At 48.7% G+C, this 14,163-nt stretch overlaps 1 protein-coding gene across 1 annotated transcript; it reads left to right on the forward strand.

Annotated features, from left to right (window-relative positions):
• Positions 1-446: 446 nt before the first annotated feature.
• Positions 447-13,580, forward strand: Napsa (napsin A aspartic peptidase). Its single transcript, XM_034512869.2, has 9 exons — positions 447-743; positions 8,135-8,270; positions 8,645-8,768; positions 8,904-9,022; positions 9,590-9,789; positions 11,776-11,898; positions 11,996-12,140; positions 12,505-12,603; positions 13,277-13,580. The coding sequence occupies exons 1-9, from the start codon at positions 670-672 to the stop codon at positions 13,514-13,516; spliced, it is 1,260 nt and encodes a 419-aa protein (XP_034368760.1). The 5' UTR covers positions 447-669; the 3' UTR covers positions 13,517-13,580.
• Positions 13,581-14,163: the final 583 nt, after the last annotated feature.

The raw sequence follows: 14,163 nt of genomic DNA on the forward strand, positions 1-14,163 counted from the left end.
GAGCTTAGTTAGACTGGCTGGCCAGCGAGGCCCTTGGGATAGATCTAGCTGTATACCCCAGAGCCAGGACTGCCATATACCGCACAGGCCGGCTTTTTATGTGACTGTGCGAGCTGGAACTCGAGTCCTCACACTTAGGTTGCAGGTGCTTTTGGCATCTCCCCAGCCCCGCTGGATGCCTTTAGTCCATATACTCTAGGCAGTGGTTCTCAGCCTTTGCAATGCTGCGACCCTAAAGGGGTCACAACACATCTCTATTGTAACTGAGTGTCTCCTCCCAGACCCTTCACAAAACTTTCCTGTCCCTTCCTCTTGCTCAAGAAAAACCTTGTGGTTAATGAGTCTCAGAAAAGTGAACTGAAAGTCAAAAGTAAAAGCCATAGAGGGGCAAGAAAGGGGTGGGTGCTGGGTCTGCCCTCACCACTCTCTCCAAGGTGCGAGCCAGAACCAGTGAACCTCAGCACATAAACTTAGCACATATCTTAAATAGCCCGGATCTGGCCCCTGTGCCACCTGCTACTGAAGGACTTCACACACACACACACACACACACACACACACACACACACCACTTCTGTGTTCCAGTAGGTAGTGAGGCGTGAACAGGGTGGAGTCTCAAGAGGAAGAAAGGGACCACAGGACATCTTGGCTCAGCTCTAGTCCCCAGAGATGTCGCCACCACTGCTGCTGCTGTGCCTGCTGCTGCTGGGAATTTTGGAGCCTGAGGGGGCCACACTGATCCGGTAAGTGGACCCCCCCCACCCTCACCCCTGACAGATTCCCACCGCTTGTCCTTTAAGACTGGGGCTGGCCTTGGAGCCCCAAAGAATCCAATTTTTTCAGGGTCCCTAGATTTTACTCATGTGTGAGTGTGTGTGTGTGTGTGTGTGTGTGTGTGTGTGTGTCTCAGGTTCTGGTTGGTTGTGAGGTTTTGACTGCAAGCATCCTTACTTTCTGAGCCATCTTAAAGGCCTGGGTCACAAACTCTCAAACTGGGGTTTCCACCCTGAGAAATTCAGCATAATATCTCCTGTTAGGAAAAATAATGGCTGAAGACCAAGTTCTCAGAACAAAAGAAATTTATTTGTGACAAAAGGATGGAGAACAGGAAATGGGAGATAAAGACAAGAGATAGAGGGCAAGGAAAAGGGAAGGAAGCAAGAGAGAGGGAGGAGAGGAGGGGCATTTGTCCTGGAGTGGAACAAAGGATTACCTCTGGATAGGGAGGAGACAGATGTGGCCCGCAGGCAAATGGAGGTTTATAAAGATACAAGGGGAAATCCTGTGCTAGGATGAGGAGTTTAATTTTATTTGGACATGTTAATTAGGTGAGCCAAAGGGGGCTTTTGATTGCTGGACCTTGGTAGTCAGCCTCAGGAGGAGGAAGTGGCCAAATATTGGTTTTTAGCAAAGCAGAAGGAATGGGGGAGAAGAGGAAGTCCTGCCAGAGCCACGCTTGCTGCGCTCAAGCTGGCCAGGGTCCCTTTGTGTCCTAAGACCCCAAACCTTTTGGTTGATTTTTTTTTTTTTTTTTTTTGGTTGGTTGGTTTGGCTTTGTTCAGACTTGGTCTTGTGTAGCCCAGGCTAGCCTCAAACTCCCTATGTAGCCAAGAATGACCTTGGACTCCAGATTCTTCTGCTTCCAGCTCCCAAACCCTGGGATTCCTAGGAGGGGAGCCTTGGGATCTGTGCTATGTAAGCACTCTACCCACTGAGCCACTCTACCCCTTAGCCACAGCCACAGTCCCATAATTATTTTTTTTTTAACATACTGTCTCATTATGTGTCGAGAACCACTCTATCAGTGTTGGAACCCGCACTGCCAAAAGCTTGGGGGCTAAATTGTTAGAGCCTGCACTGCCCCAAGTGGCTCCGGTCCACGGGTCAGGGTTCAGCAAGAGAGAGAGTGAGGACGGATGTGAAGAATGGAGACCAGACAGAGTGTGAGTCAATCCTGTTTATTCTTCAGTCTCTCTTCTTCTTTCCAAGTCTCTTGTTCCTACTCCAAGTCCCTAGTTCCTAGTCCCTAGTTCCTAGTCCCTAGTGCCTCCAAGTCTCAAGTCCTGGGTTTTGGCACCAAGTCCTAATCCCAGTTCTCTAGTCCAAGTGTCTCTAGTTCCTAGTTACAAGTTACAAGTTTCAGTTCCAAGTTCTAGCCTCGAGTCTCATCCAAGTCTTCTTCTGAGTCTCAAGTCTTAAGTACTTTCTTCTGTCTGCCTCTTGCCTTTTATATGTCTCACTTCTAAATCACACCTTTAAGTCTTGTCTCTAAATCACACCTTTAAGTCTCACACCTTTAAGTCTCACACACCCAAGGGAAGATACTGGGTATCTAAAACAAGATGTTATCAGAGTGTGCTCAGCTGTTGTAGGTTTTTGTAAACAAGTCTCTTGTCAGGGTGCATGGCTCAAGATGGCTGCAAGGATGGTAGCTACCTTCTGTCAGCTCCCCACAATTATGTAGCCCTGGCTGTACTAGAACTCACTATGTAAACCAGGCTGGCCTTGGACTCAGAAATCCTCCTGCCTCTGTCTCTCAAGTGCTGAGATTAAAGGTGTTCACCACCAAATTAAGTCTAAGAGATTCTTTTGACTAAGTTTTGTGAGGCAGAAAGGCCGAGTTCAAGAGTATTGAGACACTGTCTGGAGAAACCAAGAGCTGGGGCTGTGTCCCAGTGGGAGAGCATTTGTCTAGCACACACCAGGGCCTCCATTGGATCCCCAGTACCACAAGGTAAAACACCTCTGGTTCTGAAGCCCAGGATTACAGACCCCTCCTTATCCAATCAGGATACACATTGTGAGGAGGTTCCCTGGACCTGAGGCCTGGTGATCAGGCTTTGAGGCTCAAGCCCTCTCCCTGAATTCCTCTTCATTTTTTGGAGACCTATCTCTCTGGTCTGGAAACTTTGATATGGTCAGATTCTCAGTCTCTGGGCATGCCTGTTTCAGGGAGGCCTCCCTATGAGTTACCCCACTGCCTTGTCTCTGGTTCTTCTCGAAATGTCTCCCTTCTTTTTCTTAAGCATTTCCCAACTTTTGACGGGGCGCCCGCCCTTCCAGAAAGCATTTCCTGCAGCCATGCTCTAGACACGCTCGAGTCTCAGAGCTGAGCTGAGGTGCTGGGGTTGAGTAGTGGCCAGAGAAGGCTGGTTTTTGTTTTGTTTTAAATCTACTTATTTATTGTGTTGTGGGGTATGTGTGCTGGCACAGCAGGTGAGTGGAAGTCAGGGGTTACCTTTTGGGAATAGTTCTCCCCTTCTGCGTTATGGATCCTAGGGCTAAACTCAGGTCATCAGACTTGGCAGCAAGTCCCTTACCCTTTGGACCAACTTACCAGTACTGACTTTCTGTTCTGTTCTGTCCTGTTCTGTCCTGTTTTCTCTTTCCTTTCCTTTCTTTCTTTCTTTCTTTCTTTCTTTCTTTCTTTCGTTCTTTCTTTCTTTCTTTCTTTCTTTCTTTTTTTTTTTTTTGACTCATGTAATCCAGACTAACCATAAACTGGATCTATAGCTAAGGTTGAGCTTCTGATTCTCCTGTGTCAACCATTATAGGCGTTTACACCATGCCTGACTTATGTGGAAGCCAGAGCTTCCTGGATGCTAGGTGAACTCTGTCAAATTGAGCCACAACCCCAGCCCCTTTTAAACTGAATTTTGAACCCACCACACCACAGACTTCCACGTCTACGCCAAGAGCAGTAGATATAGGACAACAGGTCGTTCTGGACATGCTACATCCACACACACTCCGTCCCCAGGAGAGCGAGCCAGGAGACCTGCATTTGAGCCAGCCTCTAGGTCAGGGCTTGGTAAACACTCAGCTCAAGGACCAAGTTCAACCTATCTTCAAACAGCTTTTGCAATGGAATCTTAAAGAAGCCCCACCCATCCATTTGTAATGTGGCTTTTGCCAGTTTCCTGCCATGTAAATGAGCTGGGTTTTTCTATTAGTTTATTTATTATATAATTTATTATTCATTTTACAACATTCTGATTACTGTCGCCACTTCCTGGTGCCCCCCCCATAAAGTCTTCATCCCCCTCCTCTGTGAGCTGTTTTTTGTTTTTGTTTGTTTGTTTGTTTTTTCGAGACAGGGTTTCTCTGTGTAGCCCTGGCTGTCCTGGAACTCACTCTGTAGACCAGGCTGGCCTCGAACTCAGAGATCCGCCTGCCTCTGCCTCCCAAGTGCTGGGATTAAAGGCGAGCGCCACCACTGCCCAGCTGTGAGCTGTTTTTTGTTGGTGGTGGTTTTGGGTTGTTTTTTTTTTTTTTTAAACTGGAAAAAATGGATGAGTATTTGTGCCTTGTCTTAGGATTTCTACTCACTTATTTTAGGTATATGTGTTTTATCTGCATGTACACCTGTATGCCAAAGAGGGCATCAGGACTCACTATAAATGGTTGTGAACCACCATGCAGTTGCTGGGAATTGAACTCAGGACCCCTGAAAGAGCAGTCAGTGCTCTTAACCATCTCTCTAGCCCCAAATAAATAAACCTTAAAGTGAAAAAAAAAGTTTTAAAAAGTTTATAAAAAAAAATCAAAGTTCAAGCTTCTCTAAAATATTCATATCTCTCTAAAATTCCAAAGTCTTTTTAAAAGTTCAAAATTTCAACCATGGGCACCTGTAAAACCAGAAAAAACACTTTCTTATTCCAAGAGAGAAGAGACAGGGCACAGTTCCAATAAAGGCAAAGCCCAACCAAACTCTAACAATGCTAAGCTCAGTGTGGGATGTCTGGGACACATGGTCTAGGCGCCAGAGGTGTGTCCCACCACACGCAGCTCATCTCCGAGGCTCAGGCAGGCTCCACTCCACAGCTGCCGCTGCCCTTGGTGCCCATCCATGGTATTAGCACCTTTAAAATGCAGGGTCTCTGCCACTGGCTACATCTGCACATGTCAAGCCTCAACTGCTCTCCATAACCCCTTCATGCCTTCAAAACCAGGACCACCTTGGAAACGCTTACACACTGCCAAGTTTGGCTGCCAGCAAAAAGTATAGCCTTAGCCCCTCTCAAGCATAGCTTCTGTGTGTTGAACCTGAGGAAACACTTCCAAGAAGATTTCACCTCAATGATTCTGGTTCCTTCTCTTCTTCCTCCCTCTTTTCTTCTTCCTCCTCCTCTTCCTCCACCTCCTCTTCAACAGAGTCTCACTGTGTAGTCCTGGCTAGCCTGGAACTCTGTATAGACCATGCTGGCATTGAACTCACTGACATCTGCCAACCTGACACTCGACCTCTGATGTGATTACAGGTGTGTACCACCATGCTCAGACCCTGGTCTCTTTTTAATTAGTGCTAATTTCTCAGCTCCATCTAACCAGGATCAATTGTCCCAGCAAAGCAAAGTTTCACTTTGGTAGTTCTTAATTAAAATATCACATAGGTGGCCTTGATAGAGTTTTTAAGGGATTCTTTTTTTAAAGAATTGTTATTATTATTATTAATTGAGTGTTCTATCTCCATGTACACCTGCATGTCAGAAGAGGGCATCAGATCCCATTACAGATGGTTGTGAGCCACCATGTGGCTGCTGGGAATTGAACTCAGAACCTCAGGAACAGCAGCCAGTACACTTAACCTTTGAGCCATCTCTCCAACCCCCTCTCCAACCATATGTTAAAAATAGTTTTATTCTGTAGGCCAGGGTGGTTTAGAATGCATGGAAATCCTTTTGTATCATGGATTGTATGTGGATTAGAGGCTGATGACAAGACACTTGGCTACCCATCCTCAGACACCACTCAGAGGCAGAGGCAGGAGGATTGCTTCAAGTTGGAAACCAGGCAGGGCTATATAACAAGACCTGGTCTCCCTCTCCACGCCACTGCCCACCCCCACTGATCCAGTGGGTCAGATCAGGCTTCATGCTGAGGTTCTGGAAACACTGGTGAGGGCCACTGTGGCGGAGCAGAGTCTGCTCTGTGTTTGCTCCACAGAAGCACTGGCCGCTTCAACGTGCTGTTTCTCCAGTCAGACCCATCCTTTCGGAGCACAGCTCCCCACAAATGCTGAAGGCTGTTAAAGGCATGTCTAGAGCTTTCTTCGATCCCTCTGTCCCTCTTTTAATTCCTGTAAGTTTCTTTCTTTTTGCCTTCTCTTTGTCCTGCTCTTGTGGTACTGAAGACCAAACCCAGTCTTGTCCATGTTAGGTTGATGCTCTACCACAAGTCACGCCCCAGGCTCACACTGGGGGATTCTAGGCAGGGGCTCCACCTCCAAGTCATTTCTTAAGACCTCTTTTATTTTTATTTTTATTTTTAAATTATCTTCTTAAAAAATCTAAATTCAGCCAAGCAGTGGTGGCACATGCCTTTAATTCCAGCATCTGCAGGTGGATCTCTGTGAATGCAGGGCTAGCCTGGTCTACAGAGTGAGATTCAGGATAGCCATGGCTACTTAGTGAAACCCTGACTCAAAACAAACAAATAGAACCACCTATAAACCAACTTTTTTTTGTATTAATGACTTACTTTTATTTGTAACACATATCAAACCAAATTTATTACCATTTCGCATGTTGCAGAGAATTTTATAACTTTATTTTTATTACATTTATTTATTGTCCATGTAGAGGGGTCTAAGGACAACTTGCAGAAATCAATTCTTTCCTTCCACCTCTGAGGAGTTAAACTCAGGTCACCAGGCCTGGCAGCCGTTCATTCCAGCTGGCCTGTTAACTGTAGTCTCCCTCATCAGTATGCCTGCTCGCATGCTGTCATGTCTGTCGTACTGGTACTGTAAAAGTGAGGTTAGGCTCTGACATTTACACCCCTCTCCCCCAAGCATGGGAAACAAAGTCCCACCGTCATGCTTGAAGGCCCCAAGAACATTGCAACAGTGAGCTTTTGGTCCTCCCTCCCCTGAGCAAGGTCCAAGAATTGTCAATGCAGGGCTGGAGAGACAGAAGGCCCAGTGGTTAAGAGCACTGGCTCCTCTCCCAGAGGGCTCAGCTCTGATTCCCAGCACTCACTCATGTGGCACCTCAAGACAGACTGAAACTTTGGGATCTGACATCCTCTTCTGGCCTCTGCAGGCTCCACACATGTACACAGTGCACAGATACACATGCAGACAAAACAGCCACACACATAAAGCCGATTTTTTTAAATCTCAAAAAAGAATTGTTAATGTAGTATGAAATCAGGAATTCCTTTTTTTTTTCTTCTGGCAGTACTGGGGACTGAATCTACAGCTATATATAAGCTCAGCATATCTATATCTATATATAAATATTTTATGTATTAATTTTTGATATTTTCTATATGCTTTTTTTTTTTGAGACAGGGTTTCTCCGTGTAGCCTTGGCAGTTCTTGAACTTGCTCTGTAGACCAATGTGCCTCCTGAGTACTGGGATTAAGTACTGCACTGAGTACTGAGTGGTAGTGTGTGCCACCACTGCCTGACCTGCAATATTTTATATATACTTTTTTCATTAACTAATTTATTTATTCACTTTACATCCCAATATCTGGCCCCTCTCTCCTTCCAGTCCCCCCCACACAGCTCTTCCCCCATTCCCCTCCCCTTCTTTGAGACGAGTGAGTCCCCCCCCCCCATATCACTCCACTGTGGCACATCTTTTATATATACTTGTAATTATTTTTTAATTATATGCTTATGTGTGAGCCTTTGTATGGGTATGTGCAGGTGAGTTCAGTCCTGGGGGAGGCCAGAATGGAGTTGGATCTCTTGAAGCTGGAGTTACAGGCGGTTGTGAGCCACCCAATATGGGTGTTGGGAGCACAGCTTAGGTTTTCTGCTGGATCCCCAAGTGTCCTTAACCACTCACTGAACCACCTCTCCAGCTTCCCTTCCCATCAACTTTGGGGGGGCGGAAATCTTTGGACCCCACAGGAAATGCTCGTTCCTAGGGAACAGCTTACCTTAAGGTACATGGATGCTGGCAGGTCTTTGAGTCCGTACACTACGGTTCCTTTCTCCTGTAGGACTGTGAAGCTGCCCTCAGCAGCACTTCCTGGTCATGATGGAGCTGCAGTCGATGACTGCTCCTATGGATCTCGGGGACCATTATGTTCAGGTCCTATGGAGGTCATCTATCACGCGAGGGTCTTCTGGATGCATGGATTTGTTGCTGTTCTAATTCCCTCTCTCTCTCTCTCTAGGGTCCCTCTTCGCCGAATCCACCTTGGACACAGGATCTTAAGCCCACTGAATGGATGGGAACACACAGCAGAGCTTTCTAGGACCCCCACCTCTGGTGGCAACCCCTCCTTTGTGCCTCTCTCCAAGTTCATGAACGTGAGTCATACCGCCCCTGTTCCCACTTGGGCGGCAGACTAAATTGACGTGGGAACAGTTACTTCTAGAAACACATTCCTGACTTACTTTTATTTGTAACACATATCAAACCAAATTTATTACCATTTCGCATGTTGCAGAGAATTTTATAACTTTATTTTTATTACATTTATTTATTGTCCATGTAGAGGGGTCTAAGGACAACTTGCAGAAATCAATTCTTTCCTTCCACCTCTGAGGAGTTAAACTCAGGTCACCAGGCCTGGCAGCCGTTCATTCCAGCTGGCCTGTTAACTGTAGTCTCCCTCATCAGTATGCCTGCTCGCATGCTGTCATGTCTGTCGTACTGGTACTGTGTTCTCTTGTGCCCCCAGGCCCAGTATTTTGGAAACATTGGCTTGGGAACGCCTCCTCAGAATTTCACAGTTGTCTTTGACACGGGTTCTTCTAACTTCTGGGTTCCGTCCACAAGATGTCACTTCTTCAGTTTGGCCTGCTGTGAGTTCTCTTGAGGAAGAAGGCCAAAAGCGGTGATGGGAAAGGAGGGGCCTGGTCTCAGCACTCCCTAGGCTGTCCTCACAGATGCTGAGTCTCCCGTGCCCTGAGTGACACCCATCTTATCTCCTGAATTAGGGTTTCACCATCGTTTTAATCCCAAGGCCTCCAGCTCCTTTCGGCCCAATGGAACCAAGTTTGCCATTCAGTATGGGACGGGGCGACTGAGCGGAATCCTGAGCCAGGACAATCTGACTGTGGGTGACTTCAGCCACACAAGGCTTTTGTTTAGAACCAGAATTCACCACCATCTGGTTGGGGGGGGGTCTTGAGGAGACAGGCCCTGATGGGGGACAGGGAGGAGATTCTTGAGAAGTGGATGGGGGTTGGGTAGGGGTGGGGGTGAGTCATGGAGGTGGGAGTCTCCTGGGCAAGAATGAGAGTCTCCTAGGCAAAGGATGGGGAGCTTCTTAGAACGAGGTAGGGTCTGCCGGGAAAGGAGGTACGGTTTCTAGTAAAGAGATGGGGTCTCTTTAGCAAGAGGATGGGGCTTCCTGTGAAGGGGCGGGGCCTCTTGAGAAAGAGGGTGGGACTTCTAAAAAAAAAAGGGAAGAGGCTTCCTTTGCAGATAAGCATAGCCTCCTCGGAAGTGGAGCTTCCTGGATGCTGGGGTGGAACCTCCTGTGCAAATGTGTGTGGCTTTTTAGGAAGGAACGGGATGTAGGCCACTTAGATTCCTTTCCCAGTGGTCCCAAGCAGGTTGTCAGCCATAGGGGAGGAATGTGTTTCTAGAAGTAACTATTCCCACGTCAATTTACCTCTAGATCGGGGGGATCCACAGCGCTGCTGTGACATTTGGAGAGGCTCTGTGGGAGCCCAGCCTGGTCTTTGTTTTCGCCCACGTCGATGGGATCCTGGGCCTCGGCTTCCCCACTCTGGCTGTGGGCGGAGCTCAGCCTCCGCTGGACGCGCTGGTGGAGCAGGGGCTGCTGGAGAAACCCATCTTCTCCTTTTACCTCAACAGGTATTGTGTGGGAATTATCTCCATACCTGAGAGTGCAAATATGGCTAAGATCCCTTAAGGGGCATCCACCCTTCTCCTAAGGTGTCCTGATACCTAGGCACCTTTCTACCACAGTTCACTCTGGGGAGCCAACCAGTTTATTCTGCTTCCCTCCAGAGCATAAGCGAGGCCTTGCTCACAGTGCTGTGTGTGCTCCTCCCCCTAAAAGGCTGTCCCCGAAAAGCCTCCACCCAGCAGGGGATGAGGGATTCCTGGTAGCTCCATAGATGGAGCCTCCCCCAGTCTTCCCTCGCCAGTCTTTCCTTGCTCTAGCACCTCTCCCAGGCCACTAGTAATCGCAACAGAGTTGCCTAGGTGGGGGCAGCTGCATACTCAGGTGAGGGTCTCATGGCCCCTCAGCCCTCCTCGAGGGAGGAGGGAAACAGTCAACAAGGTCAGCTGGAATGAACTTTTGCAACAGAGCGCAGCTAAACTCCAAAGATGGTGGTTGTTTGGCTTGGCACACAGTCACAACAGCAGCCCCAAGAAATCTCCCTCAGGAAGTCCCATTTATCAACACAGGAAGTCCAGTGGTCCTTGAAGGAACTCAGCCTCCCAACACAAGAGCTTCTACCTGCATTCAGGAAAAGTGCTTACCCAATAGAGAGAAATGAGAAGAAACCCCACAACTTAAGTGGCAACTCAGGACATAGCAACAAAGCTCCCCATGGGTTCACAATGCCCCCAGATTTTGAAATCAAAGAGGAAATTCCATGCCCATTAGATGAGTACTGCACTTAAGGACCCTTTCTTCAGCCCAAAGAGAGCTCACACTTCACTGGAGAGCCCTGCCTAGAGAAAGCTAGGGTCAGCCATTACTCACCAGCTTTTAGTAGGTACAACCTCATACTTAAAAGGCCCTCCTCAGTATCAAGCATGGTGGTGCATGCTTGTCAGCCCAGCACGTGGCTGGTGGAAGCAGGAGGATCAGGAGTTCAAGGTCATCTTGGTCTTGCTTCCAGTCCCCATATCTAGGACCTGCCTGCACTCCCCTCCCCGACTGTCTTGGTTAGGGTTACTATTGCTATGATAAAACACTATGACCAAAAACAAGCTGGAAAGGAAAGGGTTTTTATTTGGCTCATGCTTCTGAATCACTGGTCATCAACGAAGGAAATAAAGACAGGAACTCAAACAGGCCAGTGTCTTAGTTAAGGTTTCTATTGCTATGAAAAGACACCATAACCAAGGCAACTCTAATAAAGGAAAACACTTCATTGGAACTGGCTTACAGTTTCAGAGGTTTAGTCCAACACTGTCATGGCAGGAAGCATGGCAGCCTGCAGACAGACATGGTGCTGGAGAAGGAGCTGAGAGTTCTACATCTTGATCTGAAAGCAACAGGAAATGACAGTGAGCCACTGGGCTTCAGAGACCCCAAAACCCACCCCTAGTGACACACCTCCTCCAACAAGGCCACACCTCCTCCAACAAGGCCACACCTCCTCTAACAATGCCACACCTCCTCCAACAATGCCACACCTCCTCTAACAAGGCCACATCTCCTCCAACAAGGCCACACATCATAGTAGTACCACTCCCTGTGGGGACATTTTCTTTGAAACCACCACAGGCATGAACCCAGAGGCAGAAACAGAGGTCATGGAGGGGTGCTGCTGACTGGTTTTCTCCCATGGCTTGCTCTGCCTGCTTTCTTATAGAACTCAGGACCACCTGCCCAGGAGAGGCCCCAACCACAATAGGGTGGCCTTCCCACATCAATCACTAACTAAGAAAATGCCCTACAGGCTTGCCTATAGCCTGATCCTATTGAGTTATTTTGTCAGTTGAGGTTCCCTAATCTTCAGTGACTCTAGCTGGTATCAAGTTGACATAAAACTAGCCAGCACACCCATATAGAAGCCAACTGGAGGAAGTCCCATCCCTGGCCACCTCGGAAACCGACAGATGAAACACTAACCTCCTAACTACATTTTGCTCCTACAGGGATTCCGAAGGGTCTGATGGGGGCGAGCTGGTCCTGGGGGGCTCAGACCCGGCTCACTACGTACCTCCCCTCACCTTCATACCAGTCACCATCCCCGCCTACTGGCAGATCCACATGGAGCGGTGAGGAGCCTGGCTGGCTTCATGGGGTTTGAGCTGAGGATTTGGATACCCAGGCCCTGCCTCTGATGACAGCTCCTGCTCTATCCTTCCCTCACAGTGTGAAGGTTGGCACAGGGCTGAGTCTCTGTGCCCAGGGCTGTGGTGCCATCCTAGACACAGGCACATCCCTCATCACAGGACCTACTGAGGAGATCCGGGCCTTGAATAAGGCCATTGGGGGATTTCCCCTCCTGACCGGGCAGGTGAGGACCACTCCTGGTGCTGGTGGGTATGCTTGGGAATTTGGTGGTAGACTGGTGGGAAGCTGCTGTCTAAGGGACGGAAGCAGGTAACTAGGAGGTTAAAAAAGAGGGCAGGTGAGTTTGGAGGTCTGAGTGATGGGGCAGAAGGCAGTAGAAGGAAGCCAACATGCTTTCCAGGTGGACAGGGGAGAAACATGTAGAACTGGACTTAATAGCAGAAGCCTGCATAACAAGACCTTTGGACAGGAGACCCTGAATACCTGACTACCCAATATAAGCTGTACTCCAGGGCACTAGGGAGCCACCTGAGGCACTTGAGGAGAGCAAGAGTCACCTGCCTGCCTTCACTGTTCTTTTTCCGCAGTACCTCATTCAGTGTTCTAAGATCCCAGAGCTTCCCCCTGTCTCCTTCTGCCTTGGTGGAGTCTGGTTTAACCTCACAGGCCAGGACTATGTCATCAAGGTAAGGTGGCTGACATAGTGACATCAAGTAACAAAACTGAGCTTGAGAGGGTGGAGCTGGGGCTCTGACCCACCAGACCCAAGTAACCAACACAGGAACCCTTAGACAGGCTCTCAGGGTATAGCTTTGGCAGGCTTAGAATTGTTAATACAGACCAGGCTAACCTCAAACTCAAAGGTTCTGCCTCTGCTTCTCAAGGGCTGGGATTAAAGGCCTGCCAGCACCTAGCCTGGACCTTGCTTTTCCTTTTCTATTCTCCCTTTCAAAAATTTTTTGTTTATTTTGTGTGCACCCGCCCTTGACTACAGCATATATATGTATAGAAGTCAGAAGACAATGTAAAGGAATCGAATTTTCTCTTAGTATGAGGGGTCTGAGGATTGAACTCAGGTCGACAGACTTAGCAGCAAGCCCCTTTACCAGCTGAGCCATTTCATAACTTCTCTTTCATTTCATTTCATTTCATTTCTTTCTTCCTTTTAAATGAAGTTTATGTGTGTAGCCTTGGCTGGCCTTGAACTCCCCATCCTCCTCCCTTTGTCTCTGGAGCGCAGGCATCATTGGCTGATGGCATCATGCCCAGCTAGAAACATTCCTTGTCCTCTTCTGGGTGCAGAGGGGACAAGCAAACCCGGAGCCCTGTGATACAGTGTCTTGTGTTGTCACCTTGCAGATTCTGCAGAGTGATGTTGGCCTCTGCCTGTTGGGCTTCCAGGCCTTGGACATCCCCAAGCCTGAGGGACCCCTCTGGATCCTCGGGGACGTCTTTTTGGGGTCCTATGTGGCTGTCTTTGACCGAGGGGACAAAAACATCGGCCCGCGTGTGGGACTGGCGCGTGCTCGGTCTCGTGCAACAAGACAGGCAGAAAGAAGGGCTACGCAGGCGCAGTTCCTCAGAAGACGCCCTGGTTAGGGTACATGTACACAGGGCCACAGCAGCTATGCTTCTTTCCAATTAAAAAAAAATCAACTTTTCACGGAAGGATATCATTTGGGTAACTCTCGGGAAGGGAAAATGAATGTTTGACCTCTGGAGTTAAGGAAGAGAGGGGATGGAAGAGAAGCATCCCATTCTGCAGGATGCGCGCCCGCGAGAGGTCTGGGAACAACAATCCCCATGAAACCTCTGGCCCCCATTGCCTGTAGTCAAAGGGCCGCACACCGCGGAGCATCACGGATTTTGTAGTCCTCTCCCTGTTGGCGTCCCGCTGGAGGCGGCCACAGCCACAACAAGCGTGGGAGGCGACCGGTCGCGATGACAGCGACAGGTGGCAGTGGGGATTACATCGGTAGAGGGTTTTCCAGTCCTTGTTCTAAAGAAAGAAGTCACCATCCTACGGACCTTGTGTGTCCTACCCTTTCCCTGGAGATTCCAAGGCCCCTGGGTCGGATATAAAGGCGGAGCTTGAAGACCCTGGGTTTTGGGGAGCAGGGGCTGTCCCTCCTCCGGTGGTGATGTCACAGCCTCCATCTGCAAGTCTCTCTCTGCCCAGAGGTATGGGGGCACGGTCACTCTTCCCCGGTGACTCTTCCCCCTGCTGCCAGATCCCTTCAGTCCCC

Source organism: Arvicanthis niloticus, chromosome 1 (genome assembly GCF_011762505.2).
Source record: "Arvicanthis niloticus isolate mArvNil1 chromosome 1, mArvNil1.pat.X, whole genome shotgun sequence".
NCBI classification, from domain to species: Eukaryota; Metazoa; Chordata; class Mammalia; order Rodentia; family Muridae; genus Arvicanthis; species Arvicanthis niloticus.

Coding starts and splice junctions, on each gene's coding strand:
- Napsa (XM_034512869.2), top strand. CDS start 670: ATGTCGCCACCACTGCTGCTGCTGTGCCTGCTGCTGCTGGGAATTTTG. Junction 9,023..9,589: donor TGAGCCAGGACAATCTGACT/GTGGGTGACTTC, acceptor ATTTACCTCTAG/ATCGGGGGGATCCACAGCGC. Junction 9,790..11,775: donor TTCTCCTTTTACCTCAACAG/GTATTGTGTGGG, acceptor TTGCTCCTACAG/GGATTCCGAAGGGTCTGATG.